The sequence below is a fragment of the Nerophis lumbriciformis genome, linkage group LG04 (genome assembly GCF_033978685.3).
Source record: "Nerophis lumbriciformis linkage group LG04, RoL_Nlum_v2.1, whole genome shotgun sequence".
NCBI lineage: Eukaryota > Metazoa > Chordata > Actinopteri > Syngnathiformes > Syngnathidae > Nerophis > Nerophis lumbriciformis.
In genome coordinates this window covers 47,372,036-47,399,969 of record NC_084551.2, presented here as the reverse complement: position 1 = coordinate 47,399,969, position 27,934 = coordinate 47,372,036, and the positions used below count along the sequence as shown (strand labels likewise).

The window sequence follows — 27,934 nt, the reverse complement described above, 5'->3', positions numbered from 1 at the left end:
AAAGCGACTTTAATGATGTTTAAAGGTCAGACATTAGGGGGGGGGGAGATTGCGGTGTTTCCGCAGCAGCAGCGGACAGTCCAGCCCACTGCGGCCGATGAGAGCCTACTTCCGGTCCGCAGAGGGCGACAGGCAGCAGCCAGCCGAGACTGTGGCGGAGGTCCAGACACAAAAGACTGGGTGAGTGCAACCAGGGGGACACCCTGACACCGACATGTTGCCGTTTAACTTTCCTCACGGGTGTCGTGTTGTCGACAGTTAGAGTCGGCGTCTCCGCGCAGTCTTTCTGCGGCCGCCATCATTTGAGGACAAAACAAAATAGACGAGTAGAAAAAAGCGGCTCCGACTATGTGCTGGCGCGGCCTCGTTTCCTTTCTGGCCGTCGGACGCGTTGAATGCGTCGCAGTCGCCTCTGAGCACACCGCACTCGCAACCGTTGTCGCTGCCGTCGCCTCGACGAAGCCGAGTTATGTTTTAAAATCCGCAATAATTTATCATTTATTTTTTTCGTCCCAGTCGGGTTTCAGGAATTAGCCATGGCCCACCTAACACGGGGCCTGAATAGCTCATTAAAGTGTGGAGGTGGGGGAGTTCGCTAAATCAAGGCTATATTGTATGCTGTATTTACTCGATAAGAGCAAATAACTCACACAGACGAATACTTATTTAAACCAATATAAATATAATTCGCTTGTTCAATGGAAATGTCCTAGCGTGAAAACACTGTTAGCATGCCGGCTAACGGGGGTGCTAGCTGGTTAACATGCCATCAATCACCCTCAAGTCTTATTATTATTATTATTTATAAACATTATCAAACTACGTCAACGGCAATCTTTAACATATGCTTTCCAACACCGAAAAATATAACGTTCCTGTTCAATTAACAGCAACACCTGCGGTGGTGTTATGACATTTAAATAACTGCATAACATTAGTGAGTAAACTTTACAGGCAACGGCCAACTGTAGAATCATCCATCCATTTCCTACCGCTTGTCCCTTTTGGGGTGGCAGGGGGTGCTGGAGCCTATCTCAGCTGCATTCGGGTGGAAGGCGGGGTACACCCTGGACAAGTCGCCTACTCATCACAGGGCCAACACTGATAGACAGACAACACACACTAGGGCAGTGGTTCTTAACCTGGGTTCGGTCGAACCCTAGGGGTTCGGTGAGTCGGCCTCAGGGGTTCGGCGGGGGTCAAGACACACCCGACTCATCGTGTAAATAAAAACTTCTCCCTATCGGCGTATTACGGATACGGCAACAGCAGAAGTCAGACTGATTTGCAGGTGTGTAATTTGTTGTGAGTTTATGCACTGTGTTGGTTTTGTTCTTTGAACAAGGTGATGTTCATGCACGGTTCATTTTGTGCACCAGTAATAAAACATGGTAACACTTTAGTATGGGGAACATATTCACCATTAATTAGTTGCTTATTAACATGCAAATTAGTAACATATTGGCTCTTAACTAGTCATTATTAAGTGCTTTAAACGGCATGGCCTTATTATAACCCTAACGCTCTAACCCTAACCAAATAACTCAAAATTAAGTCTTTGTTGCTTAGAATATATTCCCAGAGTGTCCAGAAAACTCTAAATTAAGTCTTTGTTACTTAGAATATGTTCCCCATACTAAAGTGTTACCAAAAATGTATAACTTTGTCTTGAATTTGAAAAAACAACAACTTTATTTTCACTAAAAATAGGTTCGGTGAATGCGCATATGAAACTGGTGGGGTTCAGTACCTCCAACAAGGTTAAGAACCACTGCACTAGGGCCATATTTAGTGTTGCCAAACAACCTATCCATTATATTCCAAGTATTTTTTTGCAGATAGATGATTTTTGATAAGAAATTATCGAGTTCGAGCCTATTATCAAATCCTCTTATCGAACCGATTCCTTATCGAGTCCAGATAGGTTGTTTTATATGGAAAAAAACACAATATTTGGTTTAACAAATCACTTCACATTCTCTACTGCTCGCTACTATAGTATTACCATATCTGAGTTATTGTGCAGAAATTGAAATAACTGCAAAGGTGCGCTACATTCGTTAATCGTGTTACAAAAAAGATCAATTAGACTGATACATAATGTTGGATATAGAGAACATACAAACACTTTATTGAGTCAAAAATATTAAAGTTGGATGATTTGGTAAAATTGCAAACAGCTGAAATGATGTGGAATTAAATGATGGAATGGATTAAATAAAGAAGTTAAACATTCTACTTAGTGATGGGTTGATGAGGCGTCATGAAGCGTTTCGACACATTGCAAAACTGTATTGATACTGTGTCGATACTGCGTCACTAAATACTGACATCTGCTGGACATTAAAAATCCCTACAGGCAACCTATGGACCGACTCAACTGACACTGATTTTATGACCTAGTATATACAATAATATAAACCAAGTCATTGTATTTCATTTAGGATTATTTCATATCTTCATTTAAATAAAAATATTTTTTTAATCTTTTTTAGATACAGTCAATAAATAATGTGAACATGTATCATAACATGGAAATCTAAGAGAACGTGTTGTGAATGAGGATGCTTGTGGACTGTGAATTATTTTTTTACACATTTTTATTAAAAAAAAAAGTTTTTCCAACGTATTAAATTTTAGACGATTTCTCTTCTTTGTTATTATTTCTGCGGCTGTAGAAAAGACCCGCTCACAGGGCACAGAGGAGGCGTCAGTGCGACACAGTTCGCGTATCGGTCACGTGACCGAAACAGCTCATGGTCGGTCACGTGACTTTCTAAAAGCGGTACGTGCACCGACACAGGGTTTTGCTCTATGAGCTCGACGCATGCGCCGATGCATCGGTGTTGCCGGACCCATCACTAATTGTACTTATATGATCCAGTTTAAGAGGTTGTTCTAAATAATAGTGCTTACAAAGTACAAAGAAGAAGAATTATGAGAAATACTTTCAACCTTATTGAAAATAAGATATTTGTCATCTCAGTATATTAATAATGACTGAATTAATTAATTACATATTACAAAACTGTTGTATATACTAATTCACAGATATTTTATTATAAAAAGGTCAGTAAATGATGTATATATTTGTAAACGCTATGAAGTGGGAAAGGGGTAGGATTAAATACCGTATTTTCCGCACTATAAGCCGCCCCGGGTTATTAGCCGCACCTTCAATGAATGGCATATTTCAAAACTTTGTTCACCTATAAGCCGCCCCGGGTTATAAGCCGCGCCTACGCTGCGCTAAAGGGAATGTCAAAAAAACAGTCAGATAGGTCAGTCAAACTTTAATAATGTATTACAAACCAGCGTTCTAACAACTCTGTTCACCCCCAAAATGTAATGTGCAAATGTGCAATCACAAAAATAGTAACACTCAAATTAGTGCAGAGCAATAGCAACATCAATAACTCAACGTTGCTCGAACATTAATGTCACACAACACACAAAATAAACATTTAAAGCTCACTTTCTGAAGTTATTCCTCATCCATAAATCCCTCGAATTCTTCTTCAGTGTCTGAATTAAAAAGTTGGGCGAATACGGCATCCAAAATGGCCGGCTCCGTCTGGTGGAAGTCATCAGAGTCAGTGTCGCTGTTGTTGTCCAGCAGTTCCGTGAATCCTGCCTTCCGGAAAGCTCGGACCACAGTTGAGACCGATATATCCGCCCAGGCATTTACAATCCACTGGCAGATGTTGGCGTATGTCGTCCGGCGCTGTCTCCCTGTCTTAGTGGCGCAGGTCATCTTGTTGCTTCCTCTACCTACGCACCATTTATGTTCAATTCTCTTGCTGCTGCTCTATTTCCGTGTTCTACTGCGTGACTTATTGCCTTGAGTTTGAATTCTGCGTTGTACGCGTGTCTCTTAATAGGAGCCATTTTGTGGTCTTTACAGATGTAAACACACAAATGAAATGAAACGTAATATCCGCGCGCTTCTTCTTCTACGGGGGCGGGTGCTTACCTTGGTGGTTGCTTACAGTAGAAGAAGAAGCGCTTCCTCTTCTACGGGGAAAAAAGATGGCGGCTGTTTACCGTAGTTGCGAGACCTAAACTTTATGAAAATGAATCTTAATATTAATCCATATATTAAGCGCACCGGGTTATAAGCCGCACTGTCAGCTTTTGAGAAAATTTGTGGTTTTTAGGTGCGGCTAATAGTGCAGAAAATACGGTAAGCTTTTTTACTTCTTCCTACTCCTGTAAAGTGAAATGATATGAATCTGTGATGTATTATACTGTAAGTGTGTTCATGTTCCAAATAAACTAAAGAAAGGACTAGTTTATTAGACAGACTTGCAAACTCTGTCGTGGTGTAGATTACAAGATAACGTTAATGTTATCAGACACATACAAAAAGGCTCACGTTAACGTTACCGTTAGCCACTGACTATGCTTAGGTAACGTTAGTCTACCTAACATTACTGCAGTCCTGGTTGACATAAGAGGTAACGTTACTACAAGTGAGCAGATATGGAAATTAACCGGCAACAGTTAACGTTAGTTATTCACCGGCGTCACCGCCACTGTAACTGGGACTTGGGCAGCTGGCAGTAGAAGAGGGGTGTTCTTCGTCGTCTTTGCCGCTGTTTCTCCATGTGTCGAAGACACGACACGGTTCTCCAACTTTCAGGTTATGCGCAGCCTGCACATGTTTCAACATGCTTGTTGTGCGCCCCCCCTTACACGAGAGCGAAACCTGGCAATAATTGCATATTGCTGCTTCCTCGTTTATTTTGGTGAAATGAAGCCATGCCTTAGAGCGCTTTTCCTATCTGCGCCTAATGACTGAGCTACGTGACGTCATTTCTTGTGATGTCACACGGGGCATTTCTTGTCGGGACGGGATTCGAATAAAGTATCAACTTTTTTTCTTTACTATAGTGTTCTCGATAATGGGTACTGGTTCTCAAAAAGGGATTCGAGTCCGAGGACTCGGTTCTCGAACAACCGGGAAAACCTGGTTCGAGTATCATTCCTAAGATATTGTTTGGCTACAGTTTCTCTTCGATTAGCATTTTCAAATATTTATTTATTTACAGACAGACATAGTTTTGTATTTCATTGTTTCTTTTGTTAATATCGGAGTCCGTTCTGCAAAAAGGTCATCCCTAGAAGCCTAAAGCTTATGGACAGGGACCCACAGTTAAAATATACATCATCATATAATATACACAATACAATACATTTCAAAATCTACACATCTAATACCCATTTACAATTTCATTTATAAATAAAAAAGGAATCTTTAAATCCACCGAATCAGTCTCAATATCCTACTATTCAAATTTGATTTAAAGGTTGCATCTTGAAGATCTGTGATAATCTCATCATACATACAGAGGTCAAGACCAAAATGATGCGACTAATGTGAATTCCTCAACCATAAGGGGTGTGTTAAAAGTACTAAGCATAACGTCGCAATAAATTTAGCTTAAAACAGATATATCGGATAATAGCTTTTTTGCCGATATTGTCCAACTCTTAATTACCGATACCAATATATACATTCGTGGAATTAACACATTATTATGCCTAATTTTGTTGTGATACCCCGCTAAATGCATTAAACAATGTAACAAGGTTTTCCAAAATAAGAGAACAACTTCAACTCAAGTTATGAAAAAAAGTACCAACATGGCACTGCCATATTTATTATTGAAGTCACAAAGTGTGTTATTTTTTATAACATGCCTCAAAACAGCAGCATGGAATTTGGGACATGCTCTCCCTGAGATAATCCTGATACCCACTACAACTATGGGAAATACTATACTTTGACTTTCACAAAGTGCATTATTTTTTTTATTTTTTTTAAACATGCCTCAAAACAACAGTTACAAAAACAATGAAGGCACACAACTTCAGTCCAGAGTATACTAGAGTATTGAAGTAAACAATAACATAGTCCTCATTTAGTGCAAGACTGCCTGGCATACTATATAACAGGGAATTATAAACTGGGCTCACATCCATCTTCCGCTTGTATTCATCGTGTATCTCTTTATTGAAGAGATGGGAGATCTAATTGCTCGTATTAAAGGAAGACGTCTTGGTTCCTCCTCGCATAACCAACTTTTTGCAGTCATTGCAAATTGCCAGTTTTTTATCCGTCAGAGACACTTTAAAATAATCCCAAACCATAGACATAGATATTATCGGACATCTCTACTTAAAACGCTTTTTTAAAATGTTTAAAGAATGTGATTCTTTTATAGAGCTATCGATCTCATTCCAGATCGTCGGGCCTCTACAGGCCATACTAAAGCTCGTACACTTTAGATGACCATTTTTCCCTCTTAATAAGGTTTTACTTCTGGCGTTATGTCTATGAGAAGTACCGTATTTTCCGCACTATAAGGCGCACCGGATTATTAGCCGCACCTTCTATGAATTACATATTTCATAATTTTGTCCACCAATAAGCCGCCCCGGACTATAAGCCGCGCCTACGCTGCGCTAAAGTGAATGTCAAAAAAACGCTGCGCTAAAGTGAATGTCAAAAAAACAGTCAGATAGTTCAGTCAAACTTTAATAATATATTGAAAACCAGCGTTCTAACAACTCTGTCCCAAAATGTACGCAAATGTGCAATCACAAACATAGTAAAATTCAAAATGGTGTAGAGCAATAAATAGCAACATAATGTTGCTCGAACGTTAATGTCACAACACACAAAATAAACATAGCGCTCACCTTCTGAAGTTATTCTTCATTCGTAAATCCTTCGAATTCTTCGTCTTCGGTGTCCGAATTGAAAAGTTGCGCAAGCGTGGGATCCAAAAATGGCCGGCTCCGCCTCGTCGAAGTCATCGGATTCAGTGTCGCTGTTGTTGTGCAGCAGTTCTGTGAATCCTGCCTTCCGGAAAGCTCGGACCACAGTTGTGACCGAAACTATCTGCCCAGGCATTTACGATCCACTGGCAGATGTTGGCGTATGTCGACCGGCGCTATCTGCCCGTCTTAGTGAAGGTGTGTTCGCCTTCGGAGCTGTGTGAAAAAAGCCACCCGGCCTCTTCGCGTAAACTTCCCTTAACCACTCGCTCATCTTTTCTTCATCCATCCATCCCTTCGAGTTAGCTTTTATGATGACGCCGGCTGGAAAGGTCTCTTTTGGCAAGGTCTTCCTTTTGAATATCACCATGGGAGGAAGTTAGCATGGCAAGCTAGAACCACAGTGAAGGATGACTTCTCATTCCCTGTGGTGCGAATATTCACCGTACGTGCTCCCGTTCCACAGTGCAGTTCACAGGAATATCAGTTGCTGTGAAATACGGTAGTAATCCGTGTGCGGATGGAGAGATTGCGTCTTTTTATGAACCGGATCCTTGTCGCGTAGTAGGAGCCATTTTGTGGTCTTTACAGATGTAAACAGGAAATGAAACGTACGGTGATATCCGCGCGTTTTTTCTTCTTCTTCCGGGGGCGGGTGAAGCGCTTCCTGTTCTATGGGGGCGGGTGAAGCGCTTCCTGTTCTATGGGGGCGGGTGCTTTCCTTGGCGGTTGCTTGCGTAGAAGAAGAAGCGCTTCCTGTTCTACCGGGAAAAAAGATGGCGGCTGTTTACCGAAGTTGCGAGACCGAAACTTTATGAAAATGAATCGTAATAAAGCGCACCGGGTTATAAGGCGCACTGTCAGCTTTTGAGAAAAATTGTGGTTTTTAGGTGCGCCTTATAGTGCGGAAAATACGGTAGTGGTCACTGGAATGAGCTGGCAGAGTCTAGAATTTAATCTGTATACTACGTTATACATAATACATGCACTGTGGAATCTGTTGCACTCAGTAAGCTTCAGAAGATTGTACCCATAAAAAAGAGAATTTGAGGGAGCATTAAAGTTTGCCCATGATATAACACGTATGACTTTCTTCTGAAGAATCTCCAGTTTTTTAAGATAACTGGGATACGTGTTTAAGGCTGAAACGACGCGTCGACGTAGTCGACGTCATCGGTTACGTAAATACGTCGACGCCGTTTTTGTGCGTCGGCGCGTCGCATATTTACGTCACTCTACTTTACTGTCATGGCGGAGCGCAAAGCAGACGATGCGAGCGAGGGGAAAAAAGCACGCCAAAAGTCGTCAAAAGTGTGGGAGTATTTCAATAAACGGCCTAATAATGTTGTTGTATGCACACTGTGTCGAGCGGAAATGGCCTATCATAGCAGCACAACGGCTATGAACGAACATTTGAAAAGAAAACCCCCGACAGCGTTCTTGCCATCACCATCAACAAGTCAATCGTCCGCGTGCGTATACGTTGTCATTATTACACAAAAACATGAATGTGTCATTTGTATCTGCGTTGTAAATTCATAAACTAAAGCACCGTTTCGCTCTGAGAGGCGCGTTTGGCGTGCCTGTTCAGTGTTTACAAAGACGCGCTCCTCTTTAACGCTGTGGAGAGGCGGCGGCGGCGAGCGAGCGGCGAGGCGGGCGCGCCGGGAGCGACGCCGCAATCGTGCCCAGGTGCGCGATCCGCGCAGTTGGAAGAGAAAAGACTTTGTGTAAAATTAAAAGATTGTAAACCTGGCAAAGCCGTCTGGCGTTCAGTCTGTCGGTCCTGAAAGAACCCCACGGCACAAGACGTGTCACAAACGCTAACGTTAATTAGTTGTGCAAATACCTTTTACAACATTAACAGTTACATATACTATGTACAAACGAACAATTAACTTTCACTTTAATCATACTATCATTGTTGTGTTATTAAGCAAAATAAGCAATACTTTTACTTTTGTTGAAATGTTTACACTGTACACTTTTTTGTATTGGATGTTTAGCTTTATTTTTGCACATTTTAGCAAATAAGCAATACTTTTACTTTTGTTGAAATGTTTACACTTGTTACAGAATATTTCCGTTTTGCACTTTTTTGTATTGGATGTTTATCTTTATTTTTGCACATTTTAAAGCAAAATAAGCAATACTTTTACTTTTGAAATGCTTATACTATTCCAGAATATTAAGATTTGCACTGGATGTTTACTTTTATATTTGCACATTAAAAAGCAAATAAGCTACTTTTAATTTTGTTAAATGTTAAAAGTTTTAAATGTTTACATTGTTACAGAATATTTTGTCATGTTGTTGTCAATGTTGACAGAGTGGCCATACTTTTTTTTTTGTAAATAAAAGCCATGCCTTTTGAAAAAACTGGCCTACATTTATTTTTTCCTCTTCATTTTAAATAAAAAAAAAAAATCGGTAAAAGGAAAAATAATCAAAAGATTAATCGAAAAAATAATCTATAGATTAACCGATCAATCGAAAAAATAATCTATAGATTAATCGATAGAAAAATAATCGTTAGCTGCAGCCCTATACGTGTTACACCATACGACATTGCAATAGTTTATATGTGGTTCAAATAGAGTCCGATACAGAATTAGGAGAGCGTTAAGAGGAAGAAAGTGCCTTAATTTTGAGAGTAGACCGACATATTTAGATAACTTATTCATTAAATATTGTACATGGCTTTTGCAAATGTATAAATCCATCTATGTATACTCCAAGGAATTTAGTGCTCTCAGCTCTCTCAATTGCTTTATTTTAATCAGTATTCTATCAAAGTTTTTACGGCTTCTATTTGAACGAAATATAATAAAGTTTGTTTTATTTATATTTAAAGATAATTTATTACATTTGAACCAAATGTCTACTTTAACTAGTTCACTATTGACAATAGCTTGAAGGCTTTCAGGATTTTTATGTGACATGGACAAGCGGTAGAAAATGGATGGATGGATGGATGAATAAATGTGTCATCAGCAAAAATTACTTTGTGAAAAATAATTGATGAGTTCACAAAGTCATTTATATATAATATAAAAAGAAGTGGTCCCAATATGGAGCCTTGTGGAACTCCACATGTTATAATTTTACTTGGAGATTTGCTGTTTTTCATTTGCACATATTGCTCCCTTTCAAAGAAATAACTTCTGAACCCACTGAGTGCAACCCTTCTGACACCATAGTGTTGCAATTTCCTCAATACGATTTCAAAATCAATGGTATCAAATGTTTTGATAAATCACGGATCACCAATTCCACACTCACCATTATCAACAGCATCATGAATGTTTTCAATTAGATCAATGATTGCCATACAGGTGGTATTCTTCTTCCTGAAGCCATATCGGGATGGGCTGAGTATATTTAGTTTATCCAGTTATCCGCTTAGTTTATTGTACACAACCCTCTCGAGTACCTTTTGAGAATGTTGGTTGAATCGATATCGGTCGATGATTTTGGAAGTTGTTTTTATCACCAGCTTTGTGAATTGGTATAATTTTTGCAATCTTAGTCATTTTAGGTACCATTCCGTGGAGCAGAGAGAGATTTATACAATATACAAGCGGATCCACAATTTATTGTACAATGAATTTGGCAGTTTTACCACTCACATTATCCACACCGGCAGCATGGGAACTTTTCAGGTTCATAATAATTTTAATAACTTCTGATTTATTAGTCGGTGTAAGAAAAAATGAGTTTAAATCGTTACCTTTAAGGTAATGTTGGTATGCTGTTCCCTTTTGTGGGGTTATGTTTTTTGAAAGCGTTTCACCTGTAGAAGTGAATGAAGTAATTGTTAAAACTGGTAGCAAGATCAACATCATTAACTTAAGTTTAATTTTGGTGTCAGGAAGGACAGTGGATTTTTTTTTACCCCGCTGAGCACATTATTTAATACTTTCCAGCATTATGACATTATGGCAAATATGACAGTATATGTTTTTTTCTGTTTATTTAAAGCAGGGGTGTCCAAAGTCTGGCCGGGGGCCGTTTGCGGCCACTAGCTAATTTTTTAACGGCATAATTGTTAGCATTCTAATGTTTGCAGGCTTGCTTTTATTTGCAAACTTTGCAGGTATACACATCAGTATCAAATGTTTTCAGCATTCTGACATTGTTATGCAAGCATTTTTTTTTTAGCAAATTTTGTAAGTTAACACCTCAGTCGTTGTTTTAGAATAGAATAGAATAGAATGGACTTTATTTTCATTATATTTGCATATAACGAGATTAAGGACTCCAACTTAAGGTGCGGTAGTGGGAACAAATATGGGGTAAAAATAAATAAATAATAAAATAAAATAAATTACACAACAGGCTAGGGCTGGGCGATATGGCCTTTTTTAATATCTCGGTATTTTTAGGTCAACGGACATCGCAATGTCCGTTGACCTTTGCGTCTCATACATGGTGATTGATAATTTATGTAAAACTTTCTTACAAGATATGGTTGGATTTTGAATGTGCCAAAGCCCTGATGTGATAACCATAAAATAATTATTAAAGAATATTAATAAGGATAATCCATTAAACTACATTGTTTTGTGTTTTTACGATTTTGTGTATGTATAGACCCCGCCCGGGATATAGAGATGGGAGGCAAGTGTAGAAAAGAAGCCCTTTTTATTAGTGAAAAACTGGTAACACAAAAACAAAGGGAAAATGCACAAATGAAAAACTTTTTGCAAAGGTACAAAGCAAAATAATTCCATACCAAAAAGCCTCCTTATTGGCAACCAAGGATAAGTGATGGAGCAAGAGCAAAAAATTAGGGCGCCGTACAGAAAATAATATAAAATACAAGAACTAATAACGGTCATGTGGGATCATGACAGGTTTTAGGATCTTGAATGTGCAAAATGGCCCCTACACCCTTCCAACTTTTCCGTATTCGGCCCTCGCTTTAAAAAAAATGGACACCTCTGATCTAAAAGCACTCAGAAAGTGTCTCCCACTTGCTTGAGATGTCTAAAAACAGGAAAAAAATGTTTGTCTTCAGACATTTTGTATACATCAGCTATAAAAATGACATACACATGCGTTATGGCCAATTAGACCATCACATAAAATAGCCTGCAGTTTTTTGGGAAGCACGAATGTTCTATCTAAAAGTGTAATTAATCTATTCTATTTTTAAAATATGGTGAGGGCTTCCCTGCAAAAATTGCCCTTAGGCTGTGTTTTGGACAGCCCTGCTGTGACTGATCTTCACTGTAGCTAAGTACAAAGTCAAATGTTGTTGATTGCTAGCCTAAGGTGCATTTCTTGCTACCATAATTATGATGAGGAGGTTGTTTCATGCTTTGGGCATGACAGTGACCGGCCTTCAATGTCACTGTAGTATTTAGCATCATGATGAATTTTCATGCCATTCCAGGTCAGTGTGGACGGTGTCTCCAACTAGAGTGCACACTGTTCCTGTCAGTTTTAAAGTCCGGTGTTTAAATGCCGTGCCCGCTTGCCCGCCTCAGGTCCTGGTTCTTCTCCAACTCCAAAGCGGTATGTCGGATGAGGATTCTCGTGCCAGCACCAGCTCTTCCTCGTCACCACCTTCGTCCAGCCAGACCAGACAAAGGGACACGTCTTGCAAGAAGAAGCGCGAGAGCAAAGCCAGCATGAGCAAGACCTCCAAGCTGCTTTCCACCAGCGCCAAAAGGTCATTCAAAATTACACAAGAGTTTGCCCCAGCTTGCCAATATACTTGTGGTCGATATGGTGTCGTCGTGCAATTTGCATAATCGGCGATGATTAGGGGTGTAAAAAATAATCGGTACAAACTGATTTTAACTTTAGATTAGGGCTGGGCGATATGGCCTTTTATTATTATCTCGATATTTTTAGGCCATATCGCGATACACGATATATATCTCGATATTTTGCCTTAGCCTTGAATGAACACTTGATACATATAATCACAGCAGTATGATGATTCTATGTGTCTACATTAAAACATTTTTGTTCATACTGCATTAATATGTGTTCATTTTAAACTTTCATGCAGAGAGGGAAATCACAACTAAGTCAATTGACCAAAACTGTATTTATTAAACAGTTATAAACATTCATGTCATTTCCAAAACAGAAAGTGCAAGATTGTCAGAGACATTTTAAAACAAGCTATAAGTGCACTTTCTCTCGTATTACCGCTCGCACCACTCCGCTAGCATTACAGCTAACGTTACCCATGCTGCTACCTCTCTGCTCCGCGAGGGCGTATACGTATGTGACGTAAGTAAGAAGGTGCGCTTGCTGTCTGTGAGAAGGACAGATAAGAGAGTGGGAAGAGCCTGTAGTGTAATGCCCACAGCTAAAAGCAACTGCGTGAGAACTTATACTCGAATATCACGATATAGTCATTTATATATCGCATAGAGACAAACATGTGATATATCGAGTATATCGATATATCGCCCAGCCCTACTTTAGATATGAGTACATTGTTTGGCAGGCCTCTCGATCAATCTATATATTGTACGGATCGGTCGATATCCGGTTGTAAAGTCATAAATCGATTGCTTGCAGATCTACTACGAAATATGTTCGCTCTAATCTTGCGAGATTTCTGTGATGGCGTAATACGAGAGTACTGACGACAGAGCACCGAAAAGAGTTTACAAACAATAGCACCACCGAATATTAAATCTAATCTGTGGCTAAAAAGAATGGTCAGTTGGATGAAAGTATGGCCATTTGTAACGTTTAGAAAGCAGTGATAAATTAGCGGCAACACGACTAATATGAGTGACAGCATCGAGACACTCAAGCCAACGATGAGGACGCTAAGGATGCTAATGCTAGCAGACATACCAACTGGCAAGACAAAGACACTGATTTGAAAGACTTTCAGCCACAACTCTGAGGTTATCACAGCTACTGCACTGTTTATTAGGGATGTATACCGCTGCATACACATTACAAATCAACTTGGAATAATTACAAATAAGAAGCAACACCACAAAAGTTTGTAAAAACAATTCATCCTCAAAAGTCCCTCAAAGTCACGCACGCTAACAAGAGTTAGACTGTTTCAAGTGAATGCCACTTAAAGAGGAACTGCCCTTTTTTTTGGAATGTTGCCTTTTGACCTTCTGCACTGCAGCTGCTGTTTAGTTTATGTGGTTTGCACTTGTGGTACTGTGTGTTATAACACCTCTACTAGATGCACAGCTTGCTTGCTTTCTTTCTCTCCATTTAATTTTTGCTACCTGAGCAAACAGTAAATACCGAGTAGCCTTTGCAAAAGTGTTTTGTTTACATCTTTTCTTTTAAGTTTATGGATTGCAATGCCTTGAAGTTGATACGTTGACTAGTTGCTCATAATTAATGTAAGCACCGCCTGTTTTGTATGTGTCTATTTAGAAAATAAACACATTACCGGTACATTGTTCTGACGTGATACACGTAATTTTCCATCTGCATCAAATTGCATCGCAGCGAATCAAATCGTAATGTTTTAAAAAGTATTAGTGAATCGTATCGTAACCCGTGTATCGAGATTCATATCGAATCCCCATAAGGTAGAGATGCACACCCCTGGCAATGATGCATACATTTTCTTAAAAAAGTTATAAAAAATGTCCATGCATTTAAAACTAGTCTGTGTTATTGATAATTAGTGTATATTTTTTCATATAGTTTTGCTCTATTTTTTATTTGTTGCTGCTTATTGTAAAATGTAACGCAGGCCGTATACCAGTGGCGGCTGCTGGTTTTTCATATAGGGGAAGCTCATTAGACACATTTGATCCCATTCTTGGAGTGACAATTCGATGCAGAATCGATTCTCGCAATGTATAATTTGGTATATTAACTGGGGCTGGGCAATATATCGAGTTTGTAAGATGAATCGATATATTTTTTAACAAGATATGAATAAACAATATCGATATAATTTATTTCACGTTAAAATGACCAAACACCGCTTATTTGTTGTGTTCCTTGATTCTCACCCACTCCCTCTCATGGGCTACTAAACCCCTCCCCTTCATCCTTCCAAGACATGCTTGCACGTATAAGAACATCCATGATTGGTTGGTTGTTTACTATGATGATTCACGATTGGTTGAGATTAAGGAAAAACATTAGGGACAGGCCAATCAGAGGCATGATAGGGCGGCTCATGAAACCAGGAAGGGAAATCACAATAGACATCCCAAATGAAAGAATAGAAATAGAAATAATATTTTTCTATTTTATTTATGTTATGTAATTCTGTGCTACTTAAACAGTTTATTTTCTGTGCTGTTAATACCCATCTTGACTAACTGGGTTAATAAAAGTGCCACTGACTGTTTACACTACAGTTGTCACTCACTTCAATTTAAGTGAATCTCGCTCAAAAATGAATATCATTATATGTATACTTTCACCGGAAAATATATTGAGATATATATCGAATACTGGGGACGGCGTGGCGCTGCTGGGAGAGTGGCCGTGCCAGCAACCTGAGGGTTCCTGGTTCAATCCCCAGCTTCTACCAACCTTGAAGGCAGAAAAGCGCTATACAAGTATAACCCATTTACCATATCAAGTTTAAGAAAAAATATATTGAGATATACTTTTTCGTCCATATCGCCCAGCCCTAATAGTAACTATATTAAAAACTTTTCAAAACAGGTTACACAATGTACTTTTGCTTGCAGTAATCCATAAAACTTTTTTTTTTTTTTTTTTAAACAATCAATTTAGATTCTGAATAAATGAGAATCGCGATTCGGATGTGAACAGATTTTTTTTAAAGCACCCCTAATAGCCAGCCTTGGTTGTGACGTCATCAAACAGCAGTTACTTGGTACAGAACCAGAGTAGTGGAGCAAGCTCGCCCTGGCCGGCGATACGCTTGGACTTTGAGCGATGGGAGCAAGTGTTGGCCGTCATACTATTTCTAATGATGGCTCCTTAAGTATTTTTTTTTTTTTAAATTGCACTGTCGCTATTTAGAGATTGAATAGCATTGTTTTGTTTGGTTAGACTGTCGGACATTTAACAAGCTTTTATTGTGAGGAAATCAACTTATTCATTGATATTGTATTAAGAAAATTCACAATTTGAGCTATAGTTGAGCTGCAAACATTTGAGCAACTCTCTTCAAGAACTTATGAGCCATACGTCAGGATTTATATTTTCCCTCAGTAAATGTGCGAAAATATCATGACTCTGTCATGGACTGTTGGTTAATGACGTATGATACTGTTTAAGTTGTAGTTTTAAATAAGCTGTAGTGAAGTTACATGACTGGTGCGTTTGTTGTAATGGTGATGTACACAAATATCAGGTGTGGCGGCAGACAATCGTAAAAACTGTTTGGTCTTTTCTTTTGTGCAGGATTCAGAAAGAGCTGGCTGATATCACACTGGACCCTCCGCCAAACTGCAGGTGAGTTCACTGGCCTTCATTATAAGTGCTAACACAAAAGAGACAGCATCTCATTGCGGGTGGACCACCAACACCACCTCTTACTTCTTTCTGGATTTCAATAGTGTTTTCTTACGTTCTTCAGTGTTGGCACTCGTATTATATGCAAGAACGCACAAACAGCTGTGAACTCACCACTCAACTAGTACAATCACACGCATGCGCGAGGCAGCTGTATGATACGACACGTCACATTGTCGGGACTTCGCAGCCTTCCCTGCAGTGTTTTTAATACTTAAGTGTAGATCGAGTTGAATCGTGTTATCATTGTTTTAGAACAGGGGTGTCCAAAGTGTGGCCCTTGGCACATTTTAAAACTAATATTACAAAAAAAACATACAAATAGGAATTAAAGAGCAAACCGCTGTAATGTAATTAGAAAATGTTGCAATGTTGACGCCAATAACACAAAGCTGCCATGAAGACAGCTATATACTTTAAAACTGTCGTGGCTCAAAAAATAATAACAAACTTATAATCGAGAGATTGATCTGGACTACAGGCAGGCCAGTCTAGTACCCGTACTCTTTTAATATGAAGCCACGTTGATGTAACACGTGGCTTGGCATTGTCTCAGTCTCGTCAGACCACAGAACACTTTTCCACTTTGTATCAGTCCATCTTAGATGAGCTCAGGCCCAGTGAAGCCGACGGCGTTTCTGGGTTTTGTTGATAAACGGTTTTCGCCTTGCATAGGAGAGTTTTAACTTGCACTTACAGATGTAGCGACCAACTGCAGTTACTGACCGTGGGTTTCTGAAGTGTTCCTGAGCCCGTGTGGTGATATCCTTTACACACTGATGTCGCTTGTTGATGCAGTACAGCCTGAGGGATCGAAGGTCACGGGCTTAGCTGCTTAAGTGCAGTGATTTCTCCAGATTATCTAAACCCTTTGATGATATTACGGACCGTAGATGGTGAAATCCCTAAATTCCTTGCAATAGCTGGTTGAGAAAGGTTTTTCTTAAACTGTTCAACAATTTGCTCACGCATTTGTTGACAAAGTGGTGACCCTCACCCCATCCTTGTTTGTGAATGACTGACCATTTCATGGAATCTACTTTTATACCCAATCATGGCACCCACCTGTTCCCAATTTGCCTGTTCACCTGTGGGATGTTCCAAATAAGTGTTTGATGAGCATTCCTCAACTTTATCAGTATTTTTTGCCACCTTTCCCAACTTCTTTGTCACGTGTTGCTGGCATCAAATTCTAAAGTTACCGTATTTTCCGCACTATAAGGCGCACCGGATTATTAGCCGCACCTTCTATGAATTACATATTTCATAATTTTGTCCACCAATAAGCCGCCCCGGACTAAAAGCCGCGCCTACGCTGCGCTAAAGTGAATGTCAAAAAAACGCTGCGCTAAAGTGAATGTCAAAAAAACAGTCAGATAGTTCAGTCAAACTTTAATAATATATTGAAAACCAGCGTTCTAACAACTCTGTCCCAAAATGTACGCAAATGTGCAATCACAAACATAGTAAAATTCAAAATGGTGTAGAGCAATAAATAGCAACATAATGTTGCTCGAACGTTAATGTCACAACACACAAAATAAACATAGCGCTCACCTTCTGAAGTTATTCTTCATTCGTAAATCCTTCGAATTCTTCGTCTTCGGTGTCCGAATTGAAAAGTTGCGGAAGCGTGGGATCCAAAAATGGCCGGTTCCGTCTCGTAGAAGTCATCGGGAGTCAGTGTCGCTGTTGTTGTGCAGCAGTTCTGTGAATCCTGCCTTCCGGAAAGCTCGGACCACAGTTGTGACCGAAACTATCTGCCCAGGCATTTACGATCCACTGGCAGATGTTGGCGTATGTCGACCGGCGCTATCTGCCCGTCTTAGTGAAGGTGTGTTCGCCTTCGGAGCTGTGTGAAAAAAGCCACCCGGCCTCTTCGCGTAAACTTCCCTTAACCACTCGCTCATCTTTTCTTCATCCATCCATCCCTTCGAGTTAGCTTTTATGATGACGCCGGCTGGAAAGGTCTCTTTTGGATGGGTGGAAGTTAGCATGGCAAGCTAGAACCACAGTGAAGGATGACTCCTCATTCCCTGTGGTGCGAATATTCACCGTACGTGCTCCCGTTCCACAGTGCAGTTCACAGGAATATCAGTTGCTGTGAAATACGGTAGTAATCCGTGTGCGGATGGAGAGATTGCGTCTTTTTATGATCCGGATCCTTGTCGCGTAGTAGGAGCCATTTTGTGGTCTTTACAGATGTAAACAGGAAATGAAACGTACGGTGATATCCGCGCGTTTTTTCTTCTTCTTCCGGGGGCGGGTGAAGCGCTTCCTGTTCTATGGGGGCGGGTGCTTTCCTTGGCGGTTGCTTGCGTAGAAGAAGAAGCGCTTCCTGTTCTACCGGGAAAAAAGATGGCGGCTGTTTACCGAAGTTGCGAGACCGAAACTTTATGAAAATGAATCGTAATAAAGCGCACCGGGTTATTAGGCGCACTGTCAGCTTTTGAGAAAAATTGTGGTTTTTAGGTGCGCCTTATGGTGCGGAAAATACGGTAATGATTATTTGCAAAAAAAAAATGTTTATCAGTTTGTACATCAAATATGTTGTCTTTGTAGCATATTCAACTGAATATGGGTTGAAAATGATTTGCAAATCATTGTATTCCATTTATATTTACATCTAACAAAATTTCCCAACTCATATGGAAACAGGGTTTGTAAATAAAACCCACAAAACGGCACATTTTGAGGAGACTGTGAGAAAGCGGCTTGAAAACAATCTGTAAAACATAAACTGTGCAACATTTTGACCAAAGAAGCACCATTGCATGTTATGTAGACCACAAGGAAGTGTTTTAAATGTAGAACAAAATCATAATATGACCTCTTTAACATCCAGCTCGCGTTTTGATTTAGTGATTCTAAAATGTCAGCCAAGTTACAGAGAGCATTAAAAAATAATATAGTGTTAATGAAGGAAGGGATATTCTGGATTAGGTAAAAAAACTAAGTATTAGGCATGGCTACTTAAATGACTAACAACGGGGGATGTTGATTTTGTCTTTTTCATTAGTTTTCTCCCACCAGCTTTCACCCATGCTTATTTATTACATCAATGATGCGGTGCAGCGTGTTTAATTGTGCGGGTCTCTGCTAAACGGTGTCATCAATGTAGATTATTGCAATACAATTCAAAACCTCTATTGTCGGCTGAATTATGTTTTTATTGCCCATGTTTTGATCAAATATCAGCATGGCTACGGAATCAGGATGTAGAGTAGATGCACTTACTGTGTTTTTGATATTTGTTCAAAAGCAAACCATATGTGCCAGGATGTGGTTTCTGCATGTGAAGTGAAAGTGCTACGTTGCTGCCGCCTCTCAGCTTTCTCTCATTCACGTGGGTTGTCCCTGCAGCGCCGGCCCTAAAGGAGACAACATCTATGAGTGGAGGTCCACCATCTTGGGACCGCCGGGGTCCGTGTACGAGGGAGGCGTCTTCTTCCTGGACATCGCCTTCACGCCCGACTACCCCTTTAAACCCCCCAAGGTATGTCACGGTCATGCTTTGTATTTTGTGGCATCTTCACATTAAATTCTGGTTAAGGCTTGCCATAACTGTGTGTAAATTATTAGTCATGTTGTTTTCCTTCTCAGTGACTGTTTTACAGTTTCAGTTCATGAAAATGAAATGACTCCTTTGTTTGGTGTGTTTTTAATGTTGCTGCAGTAATACAAATGACTCGTTAGGCTGCATGATAGAATAGAGCTTCTCATAATGTCGGGACATATTAGCCTTTAGATGCCTCTTTCTATGCTCCTTGCTAGAGATGTCCTAAACAGGGCCGATATTTGCCTTCTTCAGCTGATGAACTGCTGCGTCCAGCGGTTCTTTACCTGCTAAAATTGTACTCATGTGAAAGATTCCTTCAAAATGCACGCTCAGGGAGACACAATCACATTTGCATATTCCTTGTTGCATGAATTCCAGCTCCAATTTGAGAGCGAGCTGCAACGAGCGCGTGGTCTATCCACAGTGGGAAGCCATTTCTTGAATATTATTGGTAAAAATAAACTAAGTTTCTTCCATGTAACATTATCACTGGAAGACTAGAGAAAAGGGGTTGGCGAAGCATGCTACTCACACCGAGCAGGACAACGCAAGAAGCGAACCGCTAAAGCTTGAATGTAAAGTAGGGGTGATCGATCCAGATGTTGACACTATTGATACCTAGTATAGTATTCGTATATAATTGACAAAGTGAGTAAATCTTTTTTTTTATTTTTTAAATAACATATTTTTTGGTGTTTTTTGTTATTGTTTACAAACTCACAGAGTATGCTTTGAGGACAAAACCTAAATGATTTAAATGGTAGCCTTTTTGTTTATTGTTACTGCTTTTGCTTAAGTTACTTGCTATAAAACATTTTCAGGTACCGTATTTTTCGGAGTATAAGTTGCACCGGCCGAAAATGCATAATAAAGAAGGAAAAAAACATAAGTCCCATTGGAGTATAAGTCGCATTTTTTGGGGAGATGTATTTAATAAAACCCAACACCAAGAATAAACATTTGAAAGGCAATTTAAAATAAATAAAGAATAGTGAACAACAGCATGAATAAGTGTACGTTATATGAGGCATAAATAACCAACTGAGAACGTGCCTGGTATGTTAACGTAACATATTATGGTAAGAGTCATTCAAATAACTATAACATATAGAACATGCTATACGTTTACCAAACAATCTGTCACTCCTAATCGCTAAATCCCATGAGATCTTATACGTCTAGTCTCTTACGTGAATGAGCTAAATAATATTATTTGATATTTTATGGTAATGTGTTAATAATTTCACACACAAGTCGCTCCTGAGTATAAGTCGCACCCCCGGCCAAACTATGAAAAAAATGCGACTTATAGTCCGAATAATACAATATTCTTTTTTTAGGGGCCTAAATCGGGACATCCCTACTCGTAGTGCATTTGTTTGTTTAAATGATTCAACACTTTAATATCTTATGCCTTTAATCTCTTAGTGTGTATTTATATTAAAGGTGACATATTAGGCCAAATCAATTTTTCTTACCTATTGGTACCTGTTATAGGGTATTTGCGGTCTGCATAGGACCTGAAAATTTTAAAGCAAACCATGGATGTATTGCGGAACTATTTATAAAACAATCTTGCCTTCCTTTATACTTTCTCCGAACAAGCCGTTTCCAATTGTTGGCGTCAGCAGATATCTCCATATATGGTAGAAATGTACCCAAAAAGGTTTTTTTCCTTTTCTCTTTGTCCTCTTGTTACAGGGCAGACTGGCTCGCACATGCATCCTCCGCTGTTGCCATTTCTAATACAAAGTAGCATTAAGTTCTAAACTGTCAGTCAGTAGACTCCATATGGAAGTGCTAAAAATTACAACATGGCTGACAGGGATAAGACTCAGTCGAAGTGGAGCCACGTAAATAAAACCGCCCACAAAACAGCGTATCCTGAAAAGACGGACAGGAAATGGCTTGAAGATGATCTGTAAAACATAATCTATGCAACATTTTGACCAAAGAACCACCATTACATGTTATGTAGACCAGTGGGGTCCCCAACCACCGGTCCGGGGACCGGTACCGGTCCGTGACGCATTTTCTACCGGGCCGCAGGGAAACATTAAATCATTTATAAACGACTGCATTTTCTCCAACTTAACTTTCACCTGTCCCACTAGACACACCCATAAGCTTCTTTACAGATGTACAATAAAACTGATAGGAAGTTGCCATTTGTTATATTTGTCATAACTTTGTGACATGATACAATGCACATCAATGAACATATCAAATATAAATGTGACTGATTGTAGCCAAAGGCTGATTTCCATCTGCATTTCATTGAAAAGAAACAAGCCCAGGGCTCCCACCAATTCAGCGTTATAGTGAGTTGTATTTTTCATGCCCTTATTTTTGCAGTATTTATCTGACACAAGTGGAAAGCCGGTCCCTGAAAATAATGCCTACATTAAACCGGTCCGTGGTGCAAAAAAGGTTGGGGACCGCTGATGTAGACCACAAGGAAGTGTTTTGATAAAACTCTTTTTAAATTGAAAAGTCCAAAAGTTTTTGTAAAAAAAAAAAAGGTTTTACAAAATTAATTGAGCCTTTTGTGTTGCATGACACACTTTTTAATCCAAGGATGGTAAGTCATTGTTTGTGAAAGTGAAAGCTCAAATATTTTGGTAGATTCTGTTTCCTGGAGCCAAAGCAGTTATTTCTTTGGCCGCCAGGGGGCGTCCGTGTGTTTCTACAGCACACTGCATGCTGTTAAAAGCCCCTGCATGAATTAAACACCTATTTGTATTTTACTGGTGTGCGTCTGCGTTAATATTGTTAGTGCTCACTGCAACTCCATGTCATTGACCGCGACAAATCAAGCCAGAAATCTTGGTGTAATTATTGACTCAGACCTGAACCTCAACGAGCATCCAAAGTCCATCCCCAAATTGGCCTATTACCACCTAAACAATAGTGGTAGAATTAAGGGGTTTCTCACTAAACCTGGAAAAACGTATTTATACATTAATTTTAGTAGGTTGGATTGTTGCAATGGCATCTTTACAGGCCTCAACAAAAAAATCACTCAAGCAGCTGCAGCAGAATGTTGAGTCCTTACAAACCTAAGAAACTGGACCATATCACACAGGTTTAAAGATCACAACACCGGCTTCCTGTGAGTCAAAGGATAGATTTAAATTGTACTGCTGGTCCATGAAGCACTGTATGGTCTCTGACCAAATTAATGCTTGATTTACCAGTCGCCTGTTAAGCATCCAGACCCCTTAGGTGATCATGAACTGGTTTGTGGCGTTTCCCAAGAACAAAAACCAAACGAGGTGAGGCAGCATTCAGTAATGCTCTTCACCAGGGGAACAGACTTCCTGCTGATTTGAGGTCTGCTCAAACTGTCAACTCCTTTAAATCAGGGATAAAAACTATTGTTTACTGCAGCGTACTCTTGAATGAAATGCCTAGCTGCTGTATTCTATTGCTCTCACTTTTAACCACACCTTTCTTTTCCGGTTTTACTTGTATGTGCTTACTATTCTTGATTGTATATTTCCATTTTTATTTTTCCTTTCTCTGCCCTGCCCTGCAACTTTTGTTACCCTTTTTTATTTTATTGTTGTATGTTATTCGTGTTTTTATGTTTTTTTCACTTTGTAATCGACTGTTTGTCTTTGTCTTGCTGCCTTTAAGCTTTAATGTAAAGCACTTTGATTTGCCTTATGTGGAAATGTGCTTTGCAAATAACTTGCCTTTAGGGCTGGGCGATATGGCTGAAAACTTTATCACGATATATGTTTTTATATTGGTCTATCGAAAATTATTGATATTTTTTATGACATATGGAAGATAAGGATGAGGAGAAAACAATATTAAATGTAAACATTTTTGTTTCAAATGTAACCTTCCTCTGATTATAACACCCTCAGCTATCAAGGCAGAAAGTGAAGTGAATTATATTTATATAGCGCTTTTTCTCTAGTGACTCAAAGCGCTTTACATAGTGAAAACCCAATATCTAAGTTACATTTAAACCAGTGTGGGTGGCACTGGGAGCAGGTGGGTAAAGGAAATGTCAACACAAGCATGGAAACCACTCAATGTAAACTCAATTCTAAAATCACAATAATGCTTAACAATAACCTCTTAAAATGAGGGTACAAAAATAAGTAATATGTAAGAAAGTAGCAAAATAGTGCAAAGTGTGAAAATGTAAACAGAAAAACCTGAAAACTATTTGTTGCAGTTTAGTACCAGGAATTTATGGCTGTGCAACATTTAATTTGGTCTGTTATTCTTATTTAATTATGGAAATTAATTTGTTATGCAGTTATTTAAATATTATATTTGTTATATTTAGTTATTTATTTTAATTAGACAGTCCTGCACTGTAGTTCCTACCTGTCGTTTCTGTACATTCAAATAGGGAACAGACGAGAGTTGGAAAAAAAGGAGAGGGTGGCGAAGAACTACGTTCGGTTTTTAAAAAGTGCCATACTGTTGTGGTGACTTTTCCTGTTTTGCCCACTATTTATTGGCTCTGTGCCGCTCTCGTATTTACTTTCTCTTCTCACTCCGTGCAGAGAATCAACAGCGAGACAACAAGATGTCATAATCATAGTTGATAGTGTTAGGCGATTGGCTGTTTAGCGTGTCCCTCCCGTTTCTCACTTATCACTTCCTGTTTTGCAACCGTACCACATCAAATGCCTTTGTTCATGCGACCAACCTTGCGTTGTTGTTTCCGCGTAGTGTTGTCCTGATACCGATATTTTGGTACTGGTACCAAAATGTATTTTGATACTTTTCTAAATAAAGGGGACCACAAAAAATTGCATTATTGGCTTTATTTTAACATAAAATCTTAGGGTGCATTAAACATATGTTTCTTATTGCAAGTTTGTCCCTAAATAAAATCGTGAACATACAAGAGAACTTGTCTTTTAGTAGTAAGTAAACAAACAAAGGCTCCTAATTTAGTCTGCTGACATATGCAGTAACATATTGTGTCATTTTCCATTCTATTATTTTGTCAACATTTTGAGGGACAATTGGTAGAAAAGGAATTATTAATCTACTTGTTCATTTACTGTTAATATATGCTTACTTTCTCTTTTAACATGTTCTATCTACACTTCTGTTAAAATGTAACAATCACTTATTCTTCTGTTGTTTGATACTTTACACTAGTTTTGGATGATACCACAAGTTTGGGTATCAATCCGATACCAAGTAGTTACAGGATCATACAATGGTCATATTCAAAGTCCTCATGTGTCCAGGGACATATTTCCTGAGTTTATCAACATACCGTAATATATATTTTTTTAAAACGAAAGAAGATTTTTTGATGCTAAAAAAATATCGATGGAATCACAGTAGTATCGACTAAATACGCTCCTGTACTTGGTATCATTACAGTGGATGTCAAGTGTAGATCCACCAATGGCATTTGACGCCAGTGAAGTATGTTTAGCTATTCCTCGTCCTGCAGGGATGATACTTGTAAGAAACGTACTTTATTTGTCACCATGGAGGCAAGGATTAGTGATTTAGAAGTAGCTAAAACATTGTTAAAAGTAGCTAAAACACATTAGCTGTTAGCTAGCTAGCTAGCTAGCCATGTCTTAAAGCACCTCATCCTGAGGGCGTTTGAGTTATAACTTCACCTTTCTCTTTAGTTTTTAAGCCAAAATGTGTCCCTTCTCCCTTGTCTGTCTACATACTGTGTCTGTTTGTAAGTACTCCGCGATTGTGCGGCAGGGGTGGGGGACCGGTACTTTTTAAAGGTGGTATAGTACCGAATATGATTCATTAGTATCGCGGTACTATACTAATACCGGTATACCATACAACCCTATTTCCGGGTTTCTACCACCCAAAAATATACACAGTATATATCGATTGTGTCTATCGCGATTGGAGATGTCCGATAATATCGGGCTGCCGATATTATCGGCCGATAAATGCTTTAAAATTTAATATCGGAAATGATCTGTATCGGTTCGGAAATGATCGGTTTGAAAAAGTAGAATTTATGACTTTTTAAAACACCGCTGTACGGAGTGGTACACAGACGTAGGGAGAGGTACGGAGCACCAAAAAACCTTAAAGGCACTGCCTTTGCGTGCCAGTCCAATCACGTAATATCTACGGCTTTTCACACACACAAGTGAATGCAAAGCATACTTGGTCAACAGCCATACAGGTCACACTGACGGTGGCCGTATAAACAACTTTAACACTCTTACAAATATGCGCCACACTGTGAACCCACACCTAACAAGAATGACAAACACATTTCGGGAGAACATCCGCACCGTAACAGAACAAATACCCAGAACCCCTTGCAGCACTAACTCTTCCGAGACGCTACAATATACACCCCCCGCTACACCCTAAAACAGGGGTCGGCAACCCAAAATGTTGAAAGAGCCATATTGGACCAAAAATACAAAAACAAATCTGTCTGGAGCCGCAATAAATGAAAAGCCATATTACATACAGATAGTGTGTCATGAGATATACATTGAATTGAGATGACTTAAAGGAAACTAAATGACCTCAAATATAGCTACAAATTAGCATAATGATGCAATATGTACATATAGCTAGCCTAAATAGGATGTTAGCATCGATTAGCTTGCAGTCTTGCAGTGACCAAATATGTCTGATTAGCACTCCACACAAGTCAATAACATCAACAAAACTCACCTTTGTGCATTCATGCACAACGTTAAGTTTGGTGGACAAAATGAGACAGAAAAAGAAGTGGCATAAAACATGTCCTCAAAAGTCGGAGAAAGTTATACATGTAAACAAACTACGGTGAGTTCAAGGACCGCCAAAATTAGTAGGACAAAACGGCGCTCGCCAAATACTTGAGTCAGTGAAGCATGTTTAATATAAACAGTGTGCTTTATAACAATTAGGGAGGTTTGTGTCATGTTTGTCCTCCTACAGAAACCATATTAAAACAAAAAATATATTTTTTTCCCCTCAACCTTTTCCATTTTTCATACATTTTTGAAAAAGCTCCAGAGAGCCACTAGGGCGGCGCTAAAGAGCCGCATGCGGCTCTAGAGCCGCATGCGGCTCTAGAGCCGCGGGTTGCCGACCCCTGCCCTAAAACCTCAACCCCGCCCACGTCAACCTCCTCATGCTCTCTCAGGGAGAGCATGTCCCAAATTCTAAGCTGCTGTTTTGAGGCATGTTAAAACAAATAATGCACTTTGTGACTTCAATAATAAATATGGCAGTGCCATGTTGGCATTTTTTTCCATAACTTGAGTTGATTTATTTTGGAAAACCTTGTTACATTGTTTAATGCATCCAGCGGGGCATCACAACAAAATTAGGCATAATAATGTGTTAATTCCACGACTGTATACATCGGTATCGGTTGATATCGGAATCGGTAATTAAGAGTTGGACAATATCGGCAAAAAAGCCATTATCGGACACCTCTAATCGCGATATATATTGATATCATTTTATCGGTCCAGCCTTCCTTGCCTTGCCTAGTGTTTGCGACCGTGACGTCCATTCGAGTGTAAACAAAGGTGCAAGTGAGGTTTGCTAACGTGAGCGTCGTCCGCAGGTGACGTTCCGCACGAGGATCTATCACTGCAACATCAATAGCCAGGGCGTGATCTGCCTGGACATCCTGAAGGACAACTGGAGCCCCGCCCTCACCATCTCCAAGGTGCTGCTGTCCATCTGCTCCCTGCTCACAGACTGCAACCCAGGTCAGACACACACACTTCCTGTCCAGTCAAATGGTCGTTTGACCTTTCAGCCCGTCTCGCCCCCTGCAGCCGACCCTCTGGTTGGAAGCATCGCCACCCAGTACACGACCAACAGAGCCGAACATGACCGAACAGCCAAACAGTGGACAAAGCGGTACGCCACATAAACCAGCAGGGGGCGACGGCAGCGGGAGGAGGAGGAGGAGGGGTGTGAGTTCCTGGTGGTTTGTGTGAGGGCTTTTGTTTCTATCTCAGATTTTTAGTACTTTATTGTCTGGTATATTTTTTGCTTCCTGATTAAGTTATCTGCGCAAATATGGAAATAAAAACACGAAGGAAAGGAGACTGTATCTTGGTCGCCTATTCTTTAATACAGAAATAGTTTTAATGTAGGGAGGAGGGGTTCACCTCATATACCCTCTCTACACTCTCGCTTGCTCGC

General features: G+C 39.6%; 1 protein-coding gene across 1 annotated transcript; it reads left to right on the top strand.

Moving 5' to 3' along the window:
• LOC133603349 (ubiquitin-conjugating enzyme E2 E1) lies at nt 1-27,842 on the top strand. Its single transcript, XM_061956528.2, has 6 exons — nt 1-180; nt 12,276-12,460; nt 16,129-16,179; nt 19,603-19,735; nt 27,345-27,492; nt 27,562-27,842. The coding sequence occupies exons 1-6, from the start codon at nt 13-15 to the stop codon at nt 27,657-27,659; spliced, it is 783 nt and encodes a 260-aa protein (XP_061812512.2). The 5' UTR covers nt 1-12; the 3' UTR covers nt 27,660-27,842.
• The last annotated feature ends 92 nt before the right edge of the window (nt 27,843-27,934 follow it).